Source organism: Staurois parvus, unplaced genomic scaffold (genome assembly GCF_062004578.1).
Source record: "Staurois parvus isolate SC_StPar_1 unplaced genomic scaffold, SC_StPar_1.0 ptg000235l, whole genome shotgun sequence".
Classification (NCBI taxonomy): Eukaryota; Metazoa; Chordata; class Amphibia; order Anura; family Ranidae; genus Staurois; species Staurois parvus.
The window spans coordinates 8,009,388-8,035,567 of record NW_028318031.1 but is presented as its reverse complement, the minus strand read 5'-3'; the positions used below and the strand labels follow the sequence as shown (position 1 = coordinate 8,035,567).

General features: G+C 39.6%; 1 protein-coding gene across 4 annotated transcripts in view; it reads right to left on the bottom strand.

Annotated features, from left to right (window-relative positions):
- The window catches only part of LPP (LIM domain containing preferred translocation partner in lipoma), a 469,545-nt gene that overhangs the window by 211,547 nt on the left and 231,818 nt on the right, over positions 1-26,180 (bottom strand). For all 4 annotated transcript variants that reach the window (XM_089680141.1, XM_089680143.1, XM_089680142.1 and 1 more), the window contains one exon: positions 21,141-21,263. In XM_089680141.1, the coding sequence (XP_089536267.1) occupies positions 21,141-21,263 (123 nt within the window). The remainder of the gene's footprint in view (positions 1-21,140; positions 21,264-26,180) is intronic.

Here is a 26,180-nt window from a genome sequence, read left to right as displayed (position 1 = left end):
TACACACTTCCTTTCCTTTTACTTGGTGTACACAAGCGCTCCTTTATCTCGGTGTAAAGATTACTTCTCATATCTCCACCCTATTCCAAGCAATTTACATCCCTCTTTGTTCTATCACGATGAGGGACTTACAGATCTGGCAAAACTGCACTCTTTCCTGAATGGGCAGAATAACGGTGGTAAAAATGACAACCCTCCCCATTTCCTCCAGTATTATAGAGCCGCTCAGCTGGTCCAACTTCATCAAATTTTTTCTATGGCCTACAAAACTGACTGACAGCCTGACACAAAGGATCTCAGTAACAGCATGTGTACAACCCCCTTCGGCTGTATGTTAGGTTTTAGATGGATGGTAAAACCAGAGCTCAATTGCCTGTTTTTATAACCCCCCGGGTGCACGTGTGAAAGAGATCTTCTGTCAGGGTGTTGGGATGTCAAACAGCTTCTATTGTGGTTATCATCAGCTTTTCCAGAGGAACAAAAGAAAAGAACATTCTGTTCTACTGGGAAATTTTAAAATACCCTCAGTAAAAGTACAGATCAGACCATGGAAGCAAAAATGCTAAAAAAAAAAAAAAAATACTTTCCAACACAGCACAACCAATGTCAAAGCATAAGCATTCTCTGAGCACACGCTAAATATATGCCAAATCAGAAGCGTGTCTGTGACAATCAACAGGCAGAGGTCTTGCAAACATCATGCACAAGCCAAAGTTTGACTTTCTAGTTTCCCACAGACATTTGACAGCTCACAGAGCCAACTTTGGGCATACATCAATACCCATATTTATTGAAAACAGACTTCTGGTAGCAAGTTTATTGATTTTTTTTTTTTTGCTTAATGGCCTTCTACTTCATATTGTGGTTTCTTGTGCTCCCAAATTAAGGATTGCAATAAAACAATCACAGATAAGGCTGTGAATGAAAATAGTCATCTAAGTGCTCTTCCTTTGCACAATGTTTGAAAATAATAGTACACCTACTTTCAATCTGTTACAATAAATAAAGAATGAATACCAAGAACAAACAATAGTAAATACTCCAGGATACCCAGACAGCTTTGTCAACAGGAACTACTATAATCTATATTATAATATAACATATGGCAGCACATGTGAACATAGGATTGTGTAAGCAGAACATACACAATATCTTAAGATGGACAGAAATGCGTTTAAGTATTTCATTTTTTTTTTCAGGGTTATATTTGTCCACAACTGACCATAGTTTGCTGATGCTAGAAGTGATATAATAAAATAGTTATAGGAAAGAAAGGATGAGACTGTAACAAGTATTACAAGTTCATCAAGAGGAGAAGCTTACACAGTTGCTAGGCACTAATCTGTGAGCAAGCTTCTGCAGGAGCAAATAACATGCATCCTGTTCATTCACAGTTTAGGCCTTGTTCATAGCAATCCAGCAAAATGTGGCATAATACACTTTATGAGTGCCAACTATTTTCTCTTTCTTCTAAGCTTTCTATACACTCCCCTACCTCTGCTACACTCAGAAGTTGTAATTGCATATTTAACCTCTCACCTTCCCTTTTGGGCCCTCCTGAATATTGTCCATGGTTAAAAGGGAAGCAGAGTGCAGGGGTTCAGTAGGAGGTGAGGCAGAGGTCAGAGATCAGTAGTAAGTGAGGCAGAGGTCAGCGATCAGTAGTAAGTGAGGCAGAGGTCAGCGATCAGTAGTAAGTGAGGCAGAGGTCAGCGATCAGTAGTAAGTGAGGCAGAGGTCAGGAAACAATAGTAAGTGAGGCAGAGGTCAAAGATCAATAGTAAGTGAGGCAGAGGTCAGAGAACAGTAGTAAGTGAGGCAGATGTCAGAGATCAGTAGAAAGTGAAGCAGAGGTCAGAGAACAGTAGTAAGCGAGGCAGAGGTCAGAGATCAGTAGTGAGGCAGAGGTCAGAGATCAGTAGAAAGTGAGGCAGAGGTCAGAGATCAGTAGTAAGTGAGGTAAGAGCTCCCGGTAAAGACCAATCTTTAATCCAACAAAAAATGTACAATATATACAAGCAAAACATTTAAAAAATTTTTAAGAAATTGTGTGTTATTAACATTTACTGTATAAGCTATATTTCAACAGTCACAGCATTCTCATTCCTTATATTAGGAGTAGAATTTTTAGGCATGGCTTCGGTAGCACCTGTTGGTAACATAGTATAGATATGGCTGGCAACTGTGGGGTTTGGGGCCCAGGCCTGTGGTTAAGTGTGATGTGCTCAGCTCTTTCCCCAGACAAAAGTGACAGGGAAGCAACGTCTCCTCGTTGTGTAATGTAGGAGGGCACAATGCCCCCCCCCCTTTCTTGGGGCCCATGTGCACTGCACACATTGCATCAATGGATGATTTGTCACTGCCATGTGGTCTCCTTCGAAGTTGGCAAGCTTCCCCCATGAAGACTGCTTTTTTATCTGTAAGACCATCGCACACACATTGCACAAAATGAAATATTCTACTCTTCATATTTACCAATCCTTAAAAAAAAAAAAAAAAAAAAGCGTTTAGTATTATTATAGTCACCTTCATGTATTTCAGTGCCAAATGTTACCTGGTAGTAATTATCAAAGTGTAACAATCTGGCTGGCTTATTTTAGCTATCACGTGCAATCAGATTTTTCGCAGAAAAAAAACCCCCTAGTACATAGAAATGGCTTTGGAGTGTAGTGGTGGGAGGCTGTAGAACAGTGTAGTAAAGGACTGAGGGATTAGGTAAACTGGAGGATATTCGAGTAAATAAACTTTCCAGATTTAACCTGGCAGAAGCAATGAAAAGATTTAGCCTTACGCTTTATCAATCAACATTTTTTCTGCTTGGAATCCATTGTTTGTGCCCACTGACAACTTTAACACCTTCTAACATGACTATAGCGATTTCCATCCACAAAATGAAAATGATACTGAATTTTAGTCCTTTTTTGAAACAATACTTTTAATGATCTTCATTATTTGTTTACTAGTTTTGCAATGGAAGATGTGAGCTGCCAACCTTCTAATGTTAAAAATAATGATAGAAAACACATGAGCCCAGGGGCGGACTGACCATTTGGGAACCCGGCACTGCCAGAGGGCCCGGGTCAGTAGGGGGCCCCATGAGATGCCCCTGGTACCTTTCATAGGCTTTTTTTGGGTGTGGTTCGAGTATGGGCGATGACACAGGGGCCACATGATCCCCTATTGCCCGGGGGCCCATGAGTTGTCAGTCCACCCCTGCATGAGCAGACATACAAAACTAATACAGCAAGGTTCTGCAGCTACAATACATTTTGTATACTGTAATACTGCACATCTGGTTTAATTACATTGCACTTTGTATTTACTCAGGTAAAAGTATGTACATTAAGTACAATTTAGAGAATGGTATTCTCAAAATTTAGCAAGTTAACCACTACTGCATTAAATACAAAACTAATACTAAGTATTTACTCAGGTAAAATTATGTACATTAAGTACAGTTTAGAGAATGGTATTCTCAAAATTTAGCAAGTTAACCACTACTGCATTATACTTAAGGAACCAAATCCTGAAGCAAAACAATACAAGGCCTAGCTGGGCCTGGCAACAAATTTCAAATAGTTAAACAAAACCCGTGCAGAGACTTTTGGAAATAGTAATTATTTGGCTGTCTTTGACTTTGTTAATTTTTGAGTCAATGACTTTAATTGTTTTGTATAATTGTTTTCTTGGCAAGTGACCAATACTAAAGCCAATGGACCAGTATGAAAGATGCCTGCATTGGTAGCCTATGTTTTTTTTCCCATTCATGGGGGGGGGTATGTGGGCTGCTATTACTGACCTTTCTTTCTGAAAATATCAGTTGCCTGGCCATCATGGTGATGCTTTGGCTTCAATACCTACTGAGTCACTGACCCAGAAATAGATGATAGGAAGTCTAGGTTTCCCCCACCTTCACTTGCCACAAGCTTGTTCCACGTCTGTGGCTCAAAACTGTTAAAGGCTAGACTCAAGAAACTAGGATGTCAGAAAGGGGCTTGCAATGTCAACTGCTATATTTCTTGTAAAACAAACACACTTTCAGTAAAGCTACTTTCGCACTGATCTGCTGCAAAAACCCACCGAAAATGCAGCAAGCACGACTTTGAAAATGCACTTAACCCACAACGGAACACTATGGAGAATTCCATATGAATGCATGGTCACACGTTTTCCGCTTTTTTTTATTTCAGCACAAAAGCGGAAGAAAAACGGATCAATGTGAAAGCAGCCTTAGACTGACTTTTTATGAGTGAAATACAGGGACTGACATTCTTGATCTTTCTATTAATGCCAGTTCCTTGGCTGTACTAATTCAATGGGGGGGGATTTAATAAGCCTAGAGAAAACAGAAACTGAAGCGGCTGTACATAGCAACCTATAAGCTTTTAAAGTGGTTGTAAACCCCTGAATACTGTATACCCAGTGAAGTGATTAGTCTCAGGTGAAACACAGAGATTAAACAAATCCTTAAAGTTGTACCTGCTTATCTGTTCAAAGTACACAGATCAAAGGCTATTTCTCAGCAGCAGAAGACAGGGGGTGGGGATCTGATATCACAAACCACACAAGTAGAGCACAGAGCTCTGTGTAATCTGAGACCTGAGTGGAAGGAAGGGACACACCTCTCCCTACACAGACTTGTAGAGAAATATACACAGCTGTCAGTAAACTGTTGTGCAGGGAAGTGGGGCTGTCACCCAGGATTCTGTTGGGTCAGCTGAACCTACCAGGAGTGACTCATGCAGGTAGCAGAGGAAACAGACTGTAGACAGAAATGACATTAAGTACTTTGGATTGAGGCAGGTTCACACTATTGAGGGATATGCTTCGGTCATGCCAGAGTTTTACAACCACTTTAGCTTAAGTTTTTTCAGTTAAAGAATATATAAACCCAGCATTTTATATTCCAGATATGTGCCTGCTATACCAAATACTTGTATGAAAAAAGTATCCTGATCTTTGTATTGCTTTCCTTGTTTGAAATACCTGGTGTACCTGCCAGCTCCTCTGCTTTACTATTAAAAGCTGACCACACTAAGCAGGAGAACACACCGTGGTCAGTTCTCTAGCTATACTGCGGACTCAGTCTGCTCTGTTCCAATAATCAGGCTTGTCCTGACACCCACCTAACCCTTCCTGCGCAGCCTTTCACTAGGAAAATTAGTGTGCTGCTGTTTCTCCTTCCTTAGCTTTTATGCAGCTGAGAACAAAGGGTAAGTAATCACTTAAAAAAAAAAGGTTGGAAAAATAGGTATTTATAATGTTTTTATATCTATACATAAATGTTTTACCTTGCATTTCTATTTTAAATTGCACAGTTTGTTTTACAAGGTGAGGGCTTACAATAATGTTAGGCTATGGAAATGCACAGCTGTTCCAGATTCTAGCACCTCCAGTCTTAGTTAATTCCCCTCATTATCTTTACTACTTCCTGGTCACTGATGCAAATCAGGAAAGTCAGAAAAAAAGTCCTCATCTGCATACTTGTTCCAGGTCAAAGACTCAGCATTTAAAGGACAAGTTCATTCTTGGAACATTGGTAAATAAAAACAAACAAGGGCGCACTCTCATCGTGCATTACCGTGGTATAACACGTAATTTATTAAATAAAAAGATGTATACTCACAAACCAATGTGATTATAGGCAGTAAAGGTGATCCACAAATACAGTCACAATGCAAACTGTGTCTAATGATGCGGATAACTGACGCGTTTCGGGAGCTAAACCCCCTTCCTCAGAGCTTGTTCTTGTTCTTGGAACATGTTCCACCTGTATTTAGGGTGGAACATGTAACATGTTCCAGCTCCTGCCTCCTCTTCCCGATTCCACCTCCATGCGACAGCAGGCCGACGATTATTTCTGCACATCCGCTATCAGAATTTAAAAACAGCACAGCCGTGTGGGGCTCCATCCCCACAGCCACGTCATTCATTCACAGGGTTCTGTAAATGAACTACGAGTACCAGCGGCCACTGACAGGTGCAATGCCTTACAGGCTGCCTTTTCAACATATTCAGTTATGTGAATAACAACCAAAAAGAAGCTCACAGAATTATACCCCATACTTCATTTACCTGCAGTCAAACCTATAGGAATCAAAAACAACCAAAAAAATACCTAAATGTCACCCTGTGAAGAGCTCCTGACTAGAGTCACTAACATAGGCTGGATAACTACAGGATTAGCAGAATTATGTGAGCAAGTAAGGTCTTAGGCAAGCAGACAAAATGGCTAGCTGGAGGCAGAGCAAAATAACAGGAAAAGCCATTACTTAAAACAAAACAAAATCTTAGCCATTTCATCGATTAACACACCAAGCTACAGTCTGCTGTACATTCTCACTTATAAACAAATGATTATTACAAAGCATATTTCCCCTTCAGGCACAATATTCATACTATACGCTATAAAGACCTGGCAAACTATACAAAGAGTACAAATGTGAGCAAGTTTTGCAGCTCTGCTTCTATCTGCGATTCCCTGTTAATTGTTTCCATAGAGACTCATTTGCTACATACTAGAAGAGTAGTGATAAATAAAACAGGAAAAAACATCAACATGAAACTGAATGCCTTCTTAACCAAGCTTTTTATTCTTACCGAAATCTTGTCAGCGGGCAAAATCCCTGTGAATTTGTAAAGAGCAACCAATAGGAATGTCTTATTACATGGTTTTCATTGCCAACGACAACTTATTACTTTCTGTATACTGCCTGATTCAAACTGTGCATTAGATGTTTTGCTGCCATAGCTTTAATAACTAAACTTGAATGTCTCATATGACTAACAGTGCTTGTTGATCTACTCTGGCAATATCAAAGCACAGAACAACATCATCCTTGTATACCTGTACAAGGCTTTCCCCATTCAAGCTAACTGGGAGACTTTGTAACACACACTTTGAAAAGACATAATAACATGGCATCAGATGTGCTCAGATGAGGACTTTCATACTCAGATGGCAATAAAATACCAAAGGTTAGCGTATCTAAAGCCAAACTTTTTTTTTTTAATTATGGATGATGGGTTAGAACCTTTGTTAGGTCCGTATTGCTGTCTTTGTCTTTGCTGGGGAGATCCACATTATGGGGCATATTTATAAAGCAGTGAATGTGACTTTTACCAAACATGGTTGTGAATCAATGGTTTAAAACACATGGGTCAGGAAGATTTACCTGCAATAAAAGTGTGTGGAAGGCAAATTTAATGCTTTATAAATATGACCTGAAGTGTTCTGGTGACCACTGTTGTAATGCGTGAAGATCCAAAATCTTGCAATGTCATCAGAAATGAAAGAGAGGCAAAAGTATTCCAATAAGAGCACTTGTTCCTGTGACCTGTCTAAAGGAAGATTTCCCTTATTTTGGAGCTATTTGCTCTGCTCTCTAATGGAGGAACAAAAAAAAAAAAAAAACTGACATGGGCCTTAACTATTCCTCTATCCAATGCTGAAAATGAAAACTAAACCTAAAATACTTTTCCTTGTTCTGTAAAAACACCTATATTCATGGCAGCTAGAGTATATAAGAACATGGCGGATCAGCCTGGGGTTCACTGCTGTACCAAGAAAGAAGCATGAATGATAAAGGCCTGCAGCTTTGATGTTCATGGACAAGTAGTCACTATTCATTTTGGACAAAGACTTACTAAGTGCCTCAGGTATAAAATGTGTCCATCAACCAAGCGCGTTTTGATGCCTGTGTGTGTTGGGTGTAAGAGGTTTGCTGGGAATGACAAAGCTTGGTAATAACTTTGTGACTGATATCCCATTGCAGTGTTTTATCTTTTATTCTTCACAGGCATTTATTGAAGTGGAGCATATTGAAAATGCCTTTTAAACAGGTTTGGTTTCCTTTGTTTTCTCCCATTAGGTATGGACAGGAAAAAACAACTACGCAAAGTAAAGACATAATTGTAACAGTTACTGGCCTTATTTTCACAGTAAATAACTTTCAAAGCATATTCAAAAATTGCATGAAAATTCATATAGATTTTGATCTGAAGTATCTGTGTACCATTTAAAAAAAAAAAAAACAATATTGTAGGATCACTGGTTTCCTCACATAATTGCCCCCAGTGGGTTTATCCATGTGGATAGGACATTATTATTATTATTATTATACAGGATTTATATAGTGCCAACAGTTTGCTCAGCGCTTTACAATATAAAGGGAGACAATAGAGCAATGATACAGCTCAATACATTAAAATAATATGTTCACTTTAAAACTTTTGCCCCTTTACTTTGACCTAACCTAACCCACAGATGCATACTTACGTTATTCTGATGGCCGCAGCCTCCTCTGCAGAACAAATTCCTGTCACTTTTTATATGGCTCACCTTTGTGGAATTTCCAGGCTGCAGTGGTCCCAAAGACAGTTGCACCCATCACAGCTGTGGATCACTACACAGCTCCTACAGAGTTAACATTAGTTTCTATCTTCTCTAAAGCCCCAGGGCATTTCCAAGGCATCTGGTGGCACTTCTTATTCTATTCAAAAACCTCTGCCCAGACCACTTCCCCCCCCCCCCCCCCCCAACGCTGTAATCATACACAGGTTCACTTTACCTACATATTAGTGGACTTAACGTGATTCTAAAAAACTTCTTAAAATAAACATGCCATACTTATCTTCTCTGTGCAAAGGTTTTGCACAGAGCATCACCGACCCTCCTCTTCTGGGTTCCCCCAACAGTGTTCCAAGCTCCACCCCCCTTCAGAGTGCCCCCATAGCAAGCCGCTTGCTATGGAGGCACTTGTTCAGGTTCAATCCCGAACTGTGCTCGGTGTGTTCATTGATATACAGAGCAAGGCGGGGCCCTGTCCTCCGCTATCACCTCATTGGCTGTGATTGAGAGCAGCAGGAGGTAATGGCTCCTGCTGCTGTCTCAATCTACAGGGATGAGAGCAAGAGCTGAGAAAACTGCTGTTCTCGGGAACAGTGCTGGATTGAGATCAGGCTCAGGTAAGTATAAGAGGGGCTTGCACACAGAAGGGTTTTTTTTTTTACCCTAATGCAGAGAATGCATGAAGGTAAAAAACCTACTACCTTTAGAACCACATTAATATAAATGAGTATTTAACAACTGGATACAATACTGCCCATATAAAGGTTATAGGTTTCAAAGCAAAAGAGGTGAATACTTGCAATCAAGGCATTTCTATTTCTTTAAATTGTAAATAATTTGAAAATCTATTTATATTTTTTCCATCACTTTATCATTAATTTACGTGGACCAGTGACATAACATTCCAGTCAAACTGATTTAATTTCCAAAATATAACATTAATTGGAGAAGTTCAATGAAGGTAAATACCTATGTAATACACTGCATATGCAACCTGAGCTTTTTGACTAAGCTGCTAATATAAACATTTCAGATTCCATATTATTTTGGTGCTATAGGAGATAGGGGTTTCTCTGCGCTTTGTTACATTAAACAGTCATTTTCCCTTATTGTGAAATAATATACAAGCAAACAAACAAACAGATTTGATGAGACTATTGTAAGAATGCCAAATTACCCACTTCTTCCTCATGAGCACAAATGTAATAATTTGTAATTCATACACAACAGGGGAAAAGACCGAAGCATTCAGTTGTCTCACTGCATGTATTATGTATTTGCCTTCATGGCTCCCTTAGTGAAACTTAGTTTGTCTTTACAGATTGCATCTTTTAGATCTGGAAGTACATTACTTTGTTGTGAGGAAAAAAAAATAAAGCACAATTATCAACTGTACTATAAAGTTAAAGGGGACTTCTAGTCAATCTTTTATATTTTTATAATGCCCATTGCTATCTACAGACCATACTAAAGCTGGCTATAAACTGTATGTTTTTTTGTTTTTTTTCCATTCAACCAGAAGACAAACAGATTCTGATGGAGGGATCTCCCCCCCAATAATCACAGGCACATTGTATTCAGACAGTGGGACCTGCCGTTGTCAGAATACACTGATCCTAGATTGTAAGCTCGAAAGAGCAGGGCCCTTGAACCCCTCGTGTTTTGTTTTGTTACTGTATTGTCTCATGTTCTGTCCCCCACTATAATGTACAGCGCTGAACAAACCTTTTAGCGCTATATAAATACTGTATAATGATAATAATAATCAATGGCTGCAGTTTCTGAACAAATGTTTTCCGCCACATCCCTTCGACAATTAATCAAACCAACCGAATTTGGATCAGTGAATGGCCAGCTTAAGAATAATAAAGTCAGCCTTTAAAGAAAAAAAATTTATATATATATATATATATATATATATATATTTTTTTTTTTTTTTTTTTTTTTTTTTTTTTTCCTTAAGTGCAGTAACCAACAGTCAATCATAACTCCTCTTGTTCTGCAAGGGTGATGTCTGATTGGTTGCTAATGATAAATTTAATTTAAAAAAATTGCACTCAAAAATAGTAAAGCTTTAATGAACACAGTTGTTTGTGTCAGTTACATCTGAACTCTGCTTCTGTCTCCTCAGACAGGACAGACATTCCCACTAACCTAAAACTTCAGTTAGTGTACATAAGGTGATGGGGATTTTCAGTAAAAGATTATTTATGGAAGGAACACATTTTCAAAATATGTTGAAGTATTCCTGGCAGCAACTAAACATGCCTAAACTGTCTCCATAAATGAAAATGGGGCATCCCCCTGGCCTCTGCATGAACCTGCATAAAGCTTGAGAGACCCAGTTGCCCCAAAACCTGGGGCATTCCACTATGAAAATCTTGACACTTGCAGAGAAAACAAGCTCTGGCCTATACTTTTCAGCTCAGCCACTTCTTTTAAACCAACCTCAAGGCACCCCATTCTAAAACGTTAAAAACTAAACTAATAATTTTACAAAATGCAGGACACCCAATATTAGAGGCAATTTATTCTTACAAAGCAAATACACCTTTGCACACTGACTAGTATCCCATAATTTCTCTTCTCTTGGTTTCTATTCATCACTCAGCTAACATGACCCCAGTGCTGAAGAGAGGGGCAGGGGAGGGGCAAACAAGGACATCCTTAGGCATCCGATGTCCTCTGACCTATAATGTCTTCAGTGGTTAGGACGCAGGCAGCTGGCCCACACGGTGCCCAAGGATTTTATTGCTACACAATAAAAACCTGTGACGTTGTGAAACAAAAAGGCAGGCCTGATCCATCCACTGGCTTGCTGACAATTTTTGAGTAATTTGGGGCAATTTTACGTATTTTGCCAAGGCACCCCTGAAGAATCCAGAAGGCAATCATGCACCCTGGTTGCAAAGGACTGCTTTACACTCAGTGTAGTGCTCATCCCTGAAGGGGGTCACTGGAAATAAACCAGGTTTTCCTTATCGACAATCTCAAGCTCAGTCTAAGGGAGTCTGTTTGAAGGTTTATTGCAGTGAACACAGGCAGGTAGAGGGATGAGGGTGCAGGATACTCCAAAACACACGCAGGCATTAGAGAACAGATTCTCAGGCAACGTACTTCAGAAGCAGCATTAAGTTTTGCTGGAGGTAAAGTGGACAGCCAGCTAGTCTGAGACTCTATATTTGCAGTCTTTGTAGCAACCTCTAGAGTCTAACACTCAAAGCACAGGCACACCTGAAGATCTAAGCAAAAGGTCTTACAATGTCCAGAGACAGCTCCCTAACTACCCTAACTAGCTTCTCTAAGACAGACAATCTTCAGTGAAAGGGTTCCTTCTCCAGCTCAGCTTCCTCAAGTAGTGTCCTCCTGCAAATTCTCTTTAATTCAGGCTCCTTCAGGCCCTCGACCAAGCACACGCTGAGGCCGAACAGCAAGAGCTCTCCAATAACACAAGCTGAAATCTAGGGGGAAAGGGCCCAGGAGAAGACACAGCTGATCAGGCTCCCAAAACATTTATCTTCTACCCAGCTACAGCTTCTGGGCTCTCTCCCAGGGATTGGCTAGGGTCCAATAAATATTCATAACCCAGTGGCTAACCCTCCTACTTTATTACTGGAAGCTTCTTCCAGAGACAGGCAGGAGAAATCAACCACCAGGCTTAGGGAGATCTGACCAGGCCTACTTGTGTTAATACTGTGTATATATATATATATACACACACACACACACAGTGGGGAAAATAATTATTTGATCCCCTGCAGATTTTGTAAGTTTGCCCACTTACAAACAAGTGAAGGGTCTATTTTTTTTTTATTATAGGTGTACTTTAAATGATAGAGACAGAATATCAACCAAAAATCCAGAAAAAAAACATGATACAAATGTTATAAATTGAGTAAAATAAGTATTTGATCCCCAAGCAAATCATGAATAAGTAGTTGGTGGAGAAACCCTTGTTGGCAAACACAGAGCACAGGCACACCTCTGATATCTTACACCCCTGGATTACGTATCTGCCGAGAGCAGAAAGTGATATCTCCTTAACCGTCCCAAGCAGATATGTCATAACTGGTATCTGGACGTTCAGAATATCATTCTACAGATTATCCTACCCGTGGATAGAATGTTACATGTACCTAGGGAAAGTTATTGACCCTGGTATAACTTGTGAGGGATTTTGGTTCTAGCTTGAGTCCCCCGCCTCAAACACAGATCCCCAAATGAGGCGATTGGTTCTCTGCTGTAAGGAGACACCCTGCTGAGTTCCTAGAAAAAGACTGTCAGGTTTGGAGAAGTTGAAGAATTCTCCCATTTAACATCGGAACCAACTTGGGAGACGGTACCCTTTTGCTCTCAAACTTGATCTGCTTAACGCAGGACTTTTGCAAAGTACTCTATCTCTCTAATATACACACACATATATATATATATATATATATATATATATATATATATACACACAGTTGTGTTGAAAATAATAGCAGTGTGCTGAAAAAAGTGACTAAAAAAAGTGACTAAAGCTCAAAATCCTTCTAATAGCTTTTATTTCCATACACACAAATGTATTGGGAACACTACACGTTCTATTCAAAATCAAAACATGAAGAAAAATATATCAAATTTGTGTTGTTCCTCTAAAAAAATTTAAAAAAAGTGAATATTAGACTGTTAAAAAAAATAGCAGTGTTTGTATTCTTCTTTACAAACTCAAACATTCACTATATAAACTGAATAATGTTTGAAGATTTTGCTTTCCTTTGAATCACTTAATATTTAGTTGTATAACCACTGTTTCTGAGAACTGCTGTACATCTGTGTTGCATGGAGTCAAGCAACTTCTGGCACCTGTGAAGAGGTATTCCAGCCCAGGATGATTGGACTACATTCCACAGTTCTCTATTTCTTGGTTTTTGCCTCAGAAACTGAATTTGTGATGTCACCCCACAAGTTTTCTATTGGATTAAGAGCCGGGGATTGGACTGGCCACTCCATAACGTCAATCTTGTTGGTCTGGAACCAAGATGTTGCACGTTTACTGGTGTGTTTGGGGACATTGTCTTGTTGGAACACCCATTTCAAGGGCATTTCCTCTTCAGCATAAGGCAGCATGACCTCTTCAAGTATTCTGATGTATTCAAACGGATCCATGATCCCTGGTATGCGATAAATAGGCCCAACACCGTAGTATAAGAAACATCCCCATATCATGATGCTTGCACAACCATGGTTCACTGTCTTCACAGTGTACTGTGGCTTGAATTCAGTGTTTGGGGGTCGTCTGGCGGGGGCTTCTTGCAGATAGCTTGGCTTCACATAGGCGTCTTCTAATTGTAACAGTACTCACAGGTAACTTTAGACCTTCTTTGATTTTCCTGGAGCTGGCTGAGTCCTTGCCATTTTGGCTATTCTTCTATCCATTCGAATGGTAGTTTTTCACTTTCTTCCACGTCTTTCAGGTTTTGGTTGCCATTTTAAAGCATTTGCGATCATTTTAGCTGAGCAGCCTATCATTTTCTGCACTTCTTTATATGTTTTCCCCTCTCCAATCAACTTTTTAATCAAGGTACGCTGTTCTTCTGAACAATGTCTGGAACGACCCATTTTCCTCAGAATTTCAGAGAGAAATGCACTGTAACCAGCATGTACCGGTACAACATTTGCTGCCTTCCTTCTTTAAATAAGGGCAATAATTGCCACCTGTTTTTCAAAGAATGAATGACCTCACTAATAGAACTCCACACTGCTATTATTTTGAACATGCCCCTTTCAATTAGTGATTCAATTACACAGAATCAGCAGCATGCATGTCATGACTGTTGGATTTCAATTACTCTACACCTGCTAGTAAATTATTTGCCATGTAGAAATATAATTTCTACCAAAAACAGTGATTGATCAGGTTAGTGATGTCGGACTGCGATTATGTTGAACACAACTGTATATTGGCTACATCTTTTTCTGTAAATACGTTTATTGCACCATTTTGACCTTTTTAGTAATAAATCTTATTTTCTGACAAGTGTTGAACTGTTTCTAAAGCTCTTTAATGCAAACTAAGAATCCCTGTCTCTGAAGAGCGCTACTGTGTGCTTTTAAACCTCTATATACCTCTGCCTGCGGTGACAGTGGTATATAGACAATTATTCAAACATCATACTGTTATTGCTAATATTGGCGAGTTTCCTCCTTTTCTCTACAAAAAGGCGGTGGTGGCAGTGTGAAGGGTTAATTGCGTAATTAACCTGACCCAGTAACAATCGCTCTCAGGCTGCGGCACATAGATTGTGGTCCATTAGCTGGAAAATCTTTGTGCAGGTTGCAGCTGAGCGTGGCATTGTTACGCACGTGACAGCGCGGTTTTAGATTGGCTAGTCCTTCGGTCAGTTGGTGAGAAGGGCTGGGGGTCTGACACCACGATCGTCACAATCCCCATTAAAAAAAATCTTTAAAAATGTCAAAATAAAAATTCATACAAAGGCTTTTATATACTTCGTAGGCTAATTGAATGGTTAAAAATGTTGTGGAACAGGTCTACTAAACAGCTAGAGAGATGGCCTAGACAAAGATCTAATCATGTTAGATTCAGTTACTAGACAGATATACATGCAAGTGTACATGAAAGTGTGCCAAAGTTCAGGCAGGAACTGGACAACTATGCCTTGAAACTAGAAGATGTCCTTTCCACTAAATGTGATTGTGCCAAAGGCTCAGCATCTTTACTGCAAAGGCTCCACTAAAACTCTGCAATTTGCCTCTTTAACATGATTTTTACTTTCCAGCCAGAACAGTGTGAGTAAATGTTGCCTTAAGTACTGCTTTGAAGCTTTCTATAACAACATGTGTGACTCAGGCTTATGTGTATACAAAAGTCAAGACAAACGTCTGAAAAGCAGCACACTTTTAAAGAAAAAACACATGCATTCCAATGTAGGTAGACTTGTAACTTGAGAGATTTTCAATGGAGGAAAAAGTTCCCAGTAAGAACACAAGTCTAACACACTAGAAATATGTAAGCAACTAATCAGTGGAAGTATTACAGGCAAATGCAACAAGACAAATATTACCAGGAGATAATGTCATGTTAAATACAACAAAGCTTCATGGGTTAGTCTTGCACATCTGGAGGCCACTAAAATTGATTCTAAGACCCCATCAGGATCTGACTCATGAATCTGTATCTCTATAGCAGAAACAAAATGATTATAGTTTTCCCCAAAATAAAACAATTATATATGGATTTATTAAAGAACACTGAAGCATTGACTACACAGCACTAGTGTTTATCTCTGTATACTGTGAATAAAAATAACCTACAGAAGAATAAAGTAACATTGAGCAGTTTGCTGAAGAAGCACAGTAGATTGCTGTCACACTACAAAGCATGTCAGTAGAAGCTGGAAGCTATGCCACATTCCATACTGTGCCCTATTAGGATTAGTAGACATGTTTATGACTGGTAACTCATGAGTAGCTATTAGAATGCTGGGAATGTCAAGTGTTGAGTAAGCTACAGTCAACAAACACAATCAACTTTTACAAAAAAAAAAAGAAAAAAAAAAGGAGTTTAAACTATCAGAAACAGAAGAAACTAAAATAAACTAGCCTAAAGGACCCATTTAAACCAGGACACGGTCCAGGATATCCATGTTCTGTGCGCATTTTCTGCACCACATTCAAAACGCACTGGGTGTGGGATCTGTTGTGAGTGTCAACGTAATTCTAAGAACATACCAAATGCAGATCTCAAATGCAGTGCTTTGCCTGCCCTGGATCGCATGGTACCGCAGATATGGTTATAGTGCATTTTTAAAAGTAGTGCATGCACTACTTTTGGCGTGATACAGTGTGATCCATGCATCACAATGAATTGCACAGAAATTCAGAGGACATTTCTGTGCGTTTCTGGTGTGAACTGGTAGTGAACAGTAATTTTTGATGCGTTTATGACAGAATTCAAGCTAAATGCTTATACAGCTCCACTTTGCTGAGATATACATGTGCTGCCCAGTGAAGAGATTTCAGGAATTAAGTGCGTTTTGCAGCGTGTGTGTGTGTTTTATCGTTGTCTGGCCCTTCCCCACATTCATGTGTCACTTGCTGATGTCAGCAGAGAACAAAGTAAACAATGTGCATAGTGCTAATAATATCGAGCATCACTAGCACAATAGTTCCATTGAAAATCACATGGAAAAGTAAGTATGCCCTAAAAAGTGCATCGTGCTTGCGGTGCCATTAATTTTTTTCTAAACAAGGTTTGCAGATGCACATTGTGTTACACGAAAAAATACACTAAATACGTGGTGAAAAAAAACATTACGCTCTGCACCCAAAAGGGGTGCAGCAGCTTCTTTCGTGCATTCATTGTGTGTAGGGCACTTTTTCCACATGACAAAATGCCGATTTATTTGGGAAAAGTAAGCCCACACCTACATTTACCACCACTACCATACCAAATCTAAGAATTTAGAATCAGATGCTGGTCTCTAGGGTTTAGTGAACTCTCTATTTACTTCATTAACAGATGCAGTGGCTCTAAGAGCTCTGTGCCCATCTTGTGTTCTGTGTCCCCACCCTGAACAAAGCTGAAACGGACAGCTGCTGAGTTATTCAGAGGGAGCTTTGTATTTTCCAACTGGTTGAGGTGGAGTTCGTGATGTCATCCATCTCTGCCTCTCCACCTCAGCCAATCAGGGTAAACTTTGTAATCATTCATAGAATACAAAATTCTCTGTGAATAGCTGAGCAGAGCTTAGCCTGACTTGATTTTGCTCCAGCAGTGGGACAGGAAGTTCTCATTCAGCTGATGGAACAAAGCGCTGTATACTGCATGTAACTGAGACTACATACAGTTTATATACCCCTCACAGCTGCTGCATCAGCGAGAGCAGTAAATTGTTCGTTTGGATCAGCTTGGTCCAAACAAACTATTTAAAGTTCACTGAAACTTAGAGTTCTGCTTTAAATGTCAGTGATTAGAACCTTGTCAGGGATTAAGCAGGTAAAACAAACAATTTTTAAATTATCTAGGCTCTAGTGCTTTCTTTGCTAATGACTTAAAGCGGAGTTCCACTCGACCTATCAAAAAATAAAAGTTAGCAGCTACAAAAACTGTAGCTGCTGACTTTTAAAAAAACATCCATTTACCTTTCCCTCTGTCCTGTGGTGTCCCCCCCGCAACTCGTTTCACCGGCCGTCCTGTATTCCAGGAGGCCGGCATCTTCAGTGTGGGCACCCGGCTATGACAGCTTCACAGCCGGGTACCCACTGCACATTCTCGAGTAGCGCTGCGCTTCATGAATGGTCCTGCAGTCGTCTGGGACCTGTCACGTGTCCCAAAAGACTACAGGGAGAGAGGACACCTTCTGTTTCCAATTGCCTAGGCGATCGGACCGGAAGTGGGTACTGTCAAATTCGGGAACCCGCTCCCCCCCACTCCTCAAAGGTGCCAATCCTTAATGGGGAGCAGTCCTGAAAGCAGAATTTCCCCTTTTGGGTGGAGCTCCACTTTAAGTAGTTTCATAATGCCAAAAACTCTCCAAGGTCCTTAACCTGGCCATCGATGGCTTCAAATTCAGCCAGTTCAGCTGGGACTGGCCAAATGTGGTCATCCCCGTTTCACAGAAATAAATCAAAGGACACACTGGAAAACATTTGTCACACAGCGACTGGAGCCACTGTTCAGTGTTTTTCAGGGTATCACTGTCAGATAATGCCGGTGAGGGGAATGCTTCCATCCACCACATTTGTGTGGATGGTGGAATCTATTTTGTTTGTTTTTTTTTCAGTCCAGCTGCAGCTTCTACATCCAGCTTTAAAAAGAAGGTTGTTGATGCAAGGGATTTATTTGAAATCAAATAATGTTGCTGCAAGGAAAATAATCTTAGATCTCAAAGACCGCTAATTTGTCTGGGACTTGTTGGCCTAGCAAATTCAGCCCAAAAGCAGACCATTTGATCTTAAAAGAAATGTGCAAGAACCCCAAAATTTTACTGCAGGATCTGCAGGTAGCTCTTGCAACAGTTTGTAGTATAGTGCATGCAGTCACAACCAAAAAGAGTGTGCTAGGAAAAATCCTTTGCTGTCCACAAATAACAAGACTACAGTTCGCCTGTGAACAAATAAGCAAAGACCACAAATTTTGTAACAGAATATTATTGACGGGTGAACTAAAGTAAATCTGGCCATATACATACAGATTCTATAGATTCTGCCACGCACATTAACAGCCTAAATGGTCAAATCCCCCTGTTGGGTTATTGTATTCTGATAGTGATGGTGCTGTTGACTGTTCAAATTCCCAAGCAGTGCTTGCATCTGATTGGATTAAGGCCTTGTTGAGCTGACAATTTTCCAGCAGGTTCCTCCAACAAAAGTCAATAGAACAATTGACTTTTGTGAAACAGATCGAAGCTGGCAGAGCCATACACTACTCATATTTCAGCCAATTCTTCAGGATTTGGATGAAATGTGAGCAGTGTATGGCCAGCTTTACAGTAGACATGTTTGGTGCAAACTGAAGAAACGTATACAACTGTGAAGCATTGCGCTGGAAATATGATGGTTTGGAGCTGCTTTGGTGCTTTAGAGCCTGGGAAGTTTGCATTTATCAAGTCAACTATGAATCCTACATCATACTGAAGTGTGCTTAATATGAATGTGAGGCTATCTGTCCCAAGGACTGAGGATGGTCTGGAATGGAGTTTTTCAGCATGATAAGCAAAGCACCAAGGAATTGCTCAAAATTGGCTTAGTCAAAACCCTGATTTGGTTAAGTGGTTAGCACTTCCGCCATAGCAGCACTAAGGTTGTTGGTTTGAATCCCCACCATAGTGCTACCTGCATGGAGTTTACATGTTTTTGCTGTGCCTGTCTGGGTTTCCTCTTGGTACTCCCACACTTCAAAGACATGTTGGTAGGTTAATTGGCTACTGTCTAAAAATTGGCCCTAGTATGTGTATGTATGAATACGTGTTTCAAACCTTAGAATGTAAGCTCCTTGATGGCAGAGACTAATGTAAATGTACAATATATATGGAAAGCTCTATTTAAATTGTTTGCACTGCAATAAATAAAATAAATTACATCTATTGAAATTATATCACCTTTGAATACTGTCCTTCCTTTTTATAAAACATATGAGGCCAGATGCCTGATAAATTTAAAGAGGTTATAAACCTTCAGTTTTCCACTTGCCCTCCTAAGGATTTACCCCCATTCCTGACCAGGCAATTTTTTGCGTTACGGCGCTGTGTTACTTTAACTGACAATTGTGTGGTCATGCAACACTGCACCCAAATGAAATGTATGTCCTTTTTTTTCCCACAAATTGAGCTTTCTTTTGGTGGTATTTGATCTTTTTTGGTATTTCATCTACTGCACGGTGGCACTTTTTTTAAATTATTGGATTGCACTTTATTTATGGACTGCACGCATTGCACTTTATTGGAGTATTGAGCACATGGATAGTCGTCTGTTTTATGCAATAGAAGTTAAGAGCAGAGCTGTTGAGTTATATATGGTATGGTATCTAAAGGTGTTATCCTTTACACACAGCAGCAGCTTTAGAATTTTTTGTTTGATGTGCACATGCTGATTTGTTGTATGTATTTTGTTTGGGATTTCTAACATAGCACGGAAGTATCATATCTAATTTAAAAATCTAATGTTTGTTCAAAAATATTTTATATATTTCGATGGGGTGCACTTACCTTTTCACAATACTGTATATTTATCTATCTAGGCACAAAGTATATTATACAAATTTGAGATAGGTAGGTGTTTTAACTACTCATTGGATTTTTTGCCGTGCATTTCATGCATCTTGTTCAGAGTAAAGCTGCACTATTCCAGCTAATGAAACTATGTAAATTAGGATTATATTAAAGTTTTACTAAACCCACAACAGTAAAATCACTCTGTATATGCAGTAAAACATGCTGGTTATAATCACTGCATTGTTTAAAACGCTGTTTGATCTTGACTTCTCTGATCCTCCCCTTCTTCCAGTGTCCCCCCCCCCCCCTTATCTCCTGATAAGACATATTTTGTAGAGTCTCTCTGCACATACTCAGTTTGGTGTGGATTGATAGTTTTTTTTTCCTTGGGAGAGTGCATGTTATCAGCACAGGGACCAATCAGCACTATCCAGACAGGTCAGGGGTTCTGCATCTTCCTAGAGCAAAATGAAAACTCCTCCTACAAGCGTTAACCAGTGCTCGGCTGGACACTGACAGATGCTGACAGAAATTGCTCTCACTGCTGATGATAAAAGGTAATTAGCAGTTTATATTTACTAAAATAACTGCACTTCCATGTTTTGTGTACTGTGGGAGACCAGATATAGTGAATGCAGGGTCCTGGGTTTAGTAACACTTCAAGGAACAAAATGGTGCATGCAGTAATTTCATTTTAAATCAAGAGGGTTTTTTTCAATTATCTTGAAGAAAAAAAATAAATATCAACTTAAGTTTTACCTACTGTAATATGTGCATTAAGACTGGCTCCACACCTTTGTGTTGTATTTGTGGATATTAAAAGCTGCATTTAAAGCAAGGGGGGGGGCTCAAGGAATAAGCAGTAAACCCATGGCTCAACTGCCTATTTTTTACCGTACCATCTCTCAACCTCAAGTGTAATTGAGCCCTTAATGCCATATGCTTTATCATGCAAGAATACATTATCAGACAAAGATGTGAGGGGACCCTCAATGTGAGATCAGGTTATTCTCACTGGTACGTCAGTTATAAATATTCTAAAAATTAGATGGTGTAAACTAAACTGCGATATTTACCTGACTTGTGCGAGGCTTGTATGGAGAACTGCTTTCCAAATCAGCCAAGATACTTGTCAAGGAGTCAATCTCTGCATCTAAGCTTGAGCGGCGTTCCTCTATTGTTTTCCCACCAGTGTTTATCTGTAAGATATATGCAGAAAGCTTCATAACAGTCAACAAAGTTGCTTCAGTCACCAGATAAAAAGAATTCAACTGAATTTTCACTTTAGAGTACAATAGTTGTGGTCAAGGCCTACTAAGCATCCCCACTTTCTTTACCACCAGTATAATTAGCAGATTAAGGCGGTAAAGAAGAAAATAGACAGGTTTTGACTAGAATATATATATATACAGTCATGGCCGAAATTGTTGGCACCCTTGATATTTTTCCTGAAAATCAAGTATTTCACACAAAAAAGGTATTGCATTAACACATGTTTTGCTATACACATGTTTATTCCCTTTGTATGTATTGGAACAAATATAAAACAGAGGCAGAAAAGCAAATATGACATAATGTCACACAAAACCCCAAAAATGGGCTGGACAAAAGTATTGGCACCCTTAACTTAATATTTGGTTGCACACCCTTTGGAAAACATAACTGAAATCAGTCGCTTCCTATAACCATCAATAAGCTTCTGACACCTCTCACCCGGAATTTTGGACCACTCTTCCTTTGCAAACAGCTCCAGGTCTCTCTTATTGGAAGGACACCTTTTCCCAACAGCAATTTTAAGATCTCTCCACAGGTGTTCAATGGGATTTAGATCTGGGCTCATTGCTGGCCACTTCAGAACTCTCCAGCGCTTCTTTGCCATCCATTTCTGAGTGCTTTTTGACGTATGTTTGGGGTCATTGTCCTGCTGGAAGACCCAGGATCTTGGACGCAAACCCAGCTTTCTGACACTGGGCCCTACAGTGCGACCCAAAATCCTTTGGTAATCCTCAGATTTCATGATGCCTTGCACACAGTCAAGGCACCCAGTGCCAGAGGCAGCAAAACAACCCCAAAACATCATTGAACCTCCACCATATTTTACCGTAGGTACTGTGTTTTGTTCTTTGTAGGCCTCATTCCGTTTTCGGTAAACAGTAGAATGATGTGCTTTACCGAAAAGCTCTATCTTGGTCTCATCTGTCCACAAGACGTTTTCCCAGAAGGCTTTTGGCTTACTCAAGTACATTTTGGCAAACTGTAGTCTTGCTTTTTTATGTCTCTGTGTCAGCAGTGGGGTCCTCCTGGGTCTCCTGCCATAGCGTTTCATTTCATTTAAATGTCGACGGATAGTTCGCGCTGACACTGATGCTCCCTGAGCCTGCAGGACAGCTTGAATGTCTTTGGAACATGTTTGGGGCTGCTTATCCACCATCCGGACTATTCTGCGTTGCAATCTTTCATCAATTTTCCTCATCCGTCCACGACCAGGGAGATTAGCTACAGTGCCATGGGTTGCAAACTTCTTGATAATGTTGCGCACTGTGGACAAAGGCAAATCTAGTTCTCTGGAGATGGACTTGTAACCTTGAGATTGTTGATATTTTGCCACAATTTTGGTTCTCAGGTCCTCAGACAGTTCTCGTCTCCTCTTTCTGTTGTCCATGCTTAGTGTGGCACAGACAGACACACAATGCAAAGGTTAAGTGAACGTCTCTCCTTTTTATCTGCTTTCAGGTGTGATTTCTATATTGCCCACACCTGTTACTTGCCCCAGGTGAGTTTACAGGAGCATCACATGCTTGTAACATTCTTATTTATCCGCAGTTGTGAAAGGGTGCCAATACTTTTGTCCAGCCCATTTTTGGAGGTTTGTGTGACATTATGTCGAATTTGCTTTCTTTCCTCCCTTTTTTTGTTTTGTCCCAATACACACAAAGGGAATAAACATGTGTATAGCAAAACATGTGTTAATGCAATACGTTTCGTGAGAAATACATGATTTCCTGGAGAAATATCAAGGGTGCCAACAATTTCGGCCATGACTGTATATCATATTTTGAGCTGCAAGTTTATGTCTCAAGTTAGGGAATATCCATCCAAGATCTGTGCTATTGATAGTATTACACAAAGCATACTAAAAAAACCTCTGTAAACAATGCTACTTTTTTGTTTGCTTAGAAAATCTGGTCCTTGCATGCATACAGTTCTGAATTATTTCATGAGACACCTCTTGAGATTTCTGTTGAAAGAACAGTTACCACAAACTTTTATACTGGTGTATCAACCCAGTACAGAATTGTCAAAATGGATACGCATCATTATTACAACACAGGTCCACTTAAGGCTTTGTACAGTATGGTTTCATTACTTTTCATATTTAGCAACTCTTATAATATATAAAAGATCACTGTTGCTTTAGGCTTTCAATAGCTTATTTAGAAATTTAATGACTCCTGCAATGTATACACAATGCCATCTACTTTTCAGTCCTAATTATACAATCATAAATAACATCATAAATAACATCTCAAGATCTCACTGATTATATTAGTATCTAATACCACACCTAAAAACACACAGCTAATACTATCTTCAAGACCTTAAAGTTTACATAAAAAGTGTGCGAAGAGCAAACTTTTACAAAGCATTTGAAAAGTTTCCAGACAATTTCAGCTTTGATGAAGCCTTTAAAGCTCCAGTTTGGAGAGATTAAACACAAATGCTACTGCTGTCACTTTAAACAAGCTGATGTCAGGCTTCAATAAGCTTCAGTAACTTTTTACTGTCAAGATAGGTATTTCTTGGGGTGACTCCAGACCTGATAAACTTAGCAGCCTTCTTTTTTGGTAGAAAACTTGGGAAACAGCACTATTTGAAGCCTGCTGAAGTCTACCAGTAGATTTAACGGGAAAGTAAGCACTCCTGTTAAGATTTATGTTTAACATTTCCTATCTATTAAGGATTCAGCAAAGCTGCTTGAAAGCTTTGCAAATAACTTGCTGTGCACATATATACTAAAGCCTTGGCTGGTTTTTGACTGGTAGACAAAAAAAAAAAATTCACATACAAGCTACTGTATTGTGAATGATAGTGATAGCGTTTATTATGCCTTATTTAATAAAGCAGACCCCCTAAACAAGTATTATTTTGCCATTAAGAGACATTATACATAGACAAAATACTAAATATAATGTTAATGACAACAATGGAATTAAATCAGTGATTTAGTAGAGAAACACCAGACATATTATTCATCTACAACTCAACACACAATTCAGATAAGTGAAGTATTTGGTGCCTCTCTCCAGGGAAATAGGAATTTACACCTTTGCTGCCAATTTGCTATATGCTGGGTGTCCAGTGCACCCTTGTGCCTTTAAGGAGGAGTGGGCTCCCACCAGGCATTTCTGCCCTCAATCTATCCATTATGATAGATGTGCTTCTGCTAAGTAGGCTCTCAAAATTTATAGAGTTAGGACTGCAGATAACATTGGAGTGCCGTGCTGTGGCTCTGCAGCTTATACATGCATTTGCAAACTAAACCTCTGTTTTTAACGTAAACTGTTAGACAGGACAACTCGGTTTGTTGCAGGATGGTTGGTAAGTTGAGCTAGGAATTTTTCTTTGTTGTTTGACATGCATTGCCCTTTTATGTGCTCCTTGCTGCGAAGGCCAGTTATAGGTTGGGGCAGTTGCCATTTCTTTGCAAACAGGAATTTACAATCTTCTGTAATGATGCACTTGTCAGGTAACAATGATATAACTTACTGTAAATAAGGTATTATTTACATGCCATATTATCGCTACACAGGTGGTCATTTTATTGTATTGTCCTCCTTCACCCAAGACTACTACAAGCAATTTTGCAGCAAGAACATATTGTCACAGTGACAATGTTATTTTGATGCTAGTAGCTGTAATGTCATCACATACGGTATTCATTTATGTATGTATAGTTTGGATTGTCATCCCTTCATGAGTGGCTGAGCACTGCTCCTGCAGATGGTTTACAGATGTACACAAGTCTGCAATCAGTTCTCTAATCTTAGGGACATTTGGGCAAATGACAAGACAATTGCCCAGTTAGTCGCTGTCACATCTAATGAATGTAATTTTGTAATGTAAGACATTCCATGCATTACAAAACTTGGACTGGCATTTTAGTTTTGCCTTGCAAATACATGAACACTGTACACATTATTATAAAAATTTCAACACTATCACAAAACTACTTGATGGTGTTATACTGCTTTGATGGCAAGCTCATCTATGCTCACCCTACATTAAAGTAAACCTATCATGGACATGGAAATTACAAAACTGGGCATATACTGTATTCCTAAAGGCTAATATAACAGTATTTTTAACCAGAGAATTGATTCAGCTGCCCTTAGGGGGCCAGAAAGGGATTTAGCTTTCCTCTTTGCTTTTTGTGGCACAGTTAGCAGCGCTGGCCTAGTGGTTTTTGTTATGACCGCCTCTGGAACATTGCCATGGAAGATGTAACAGGGTCAACTTTTTTAAACCATTGCTATGTAAATCAAACTGAGCAGATTAAGAAAATGCATATGCAGGGACTGTGTTAACTAAAAATGATCAGTAGGTCCAGACGGCCTTAAGTGGGTTTGCGATCTACCATGCAGCTATGATGACAGGTAGATTGCAACCTCACAGCTGCTCAGATCAGAGTGGCAATAGGCACTGCAGAGGAAGAAGAAGTCTTAGGTTCCTTATAAGGTGTCATGACACAGCCGACAGTCTCCAGCACCAATGCAACTGAGGTCTCTACATTTCAGGAAGGGGGGGGGGGGTATTGTGCTGGGGTCTATTTTAGCTTAAAGGAAAGAAAATTGTACTTGAAGAGGGAAGGTAGTGTGTTAATTACTCCAGACCCCTGCACTGTGTATCAGCTAATACTGGCCTTGGCAATGTGCAATATGTACTACTGTCCTCTGCATTGTGCATTACATACCACTGACCCTTAAATTTTTACATTTCATACTACTGACCTCTAAGCTCTGCATTCCTTACGCCTGACCTGCACTGTGCATTACCAACTACTTACATATGCACTCTCTCGACCCCTGTGTCAGAAGATATGGACCTCCAAAATATGT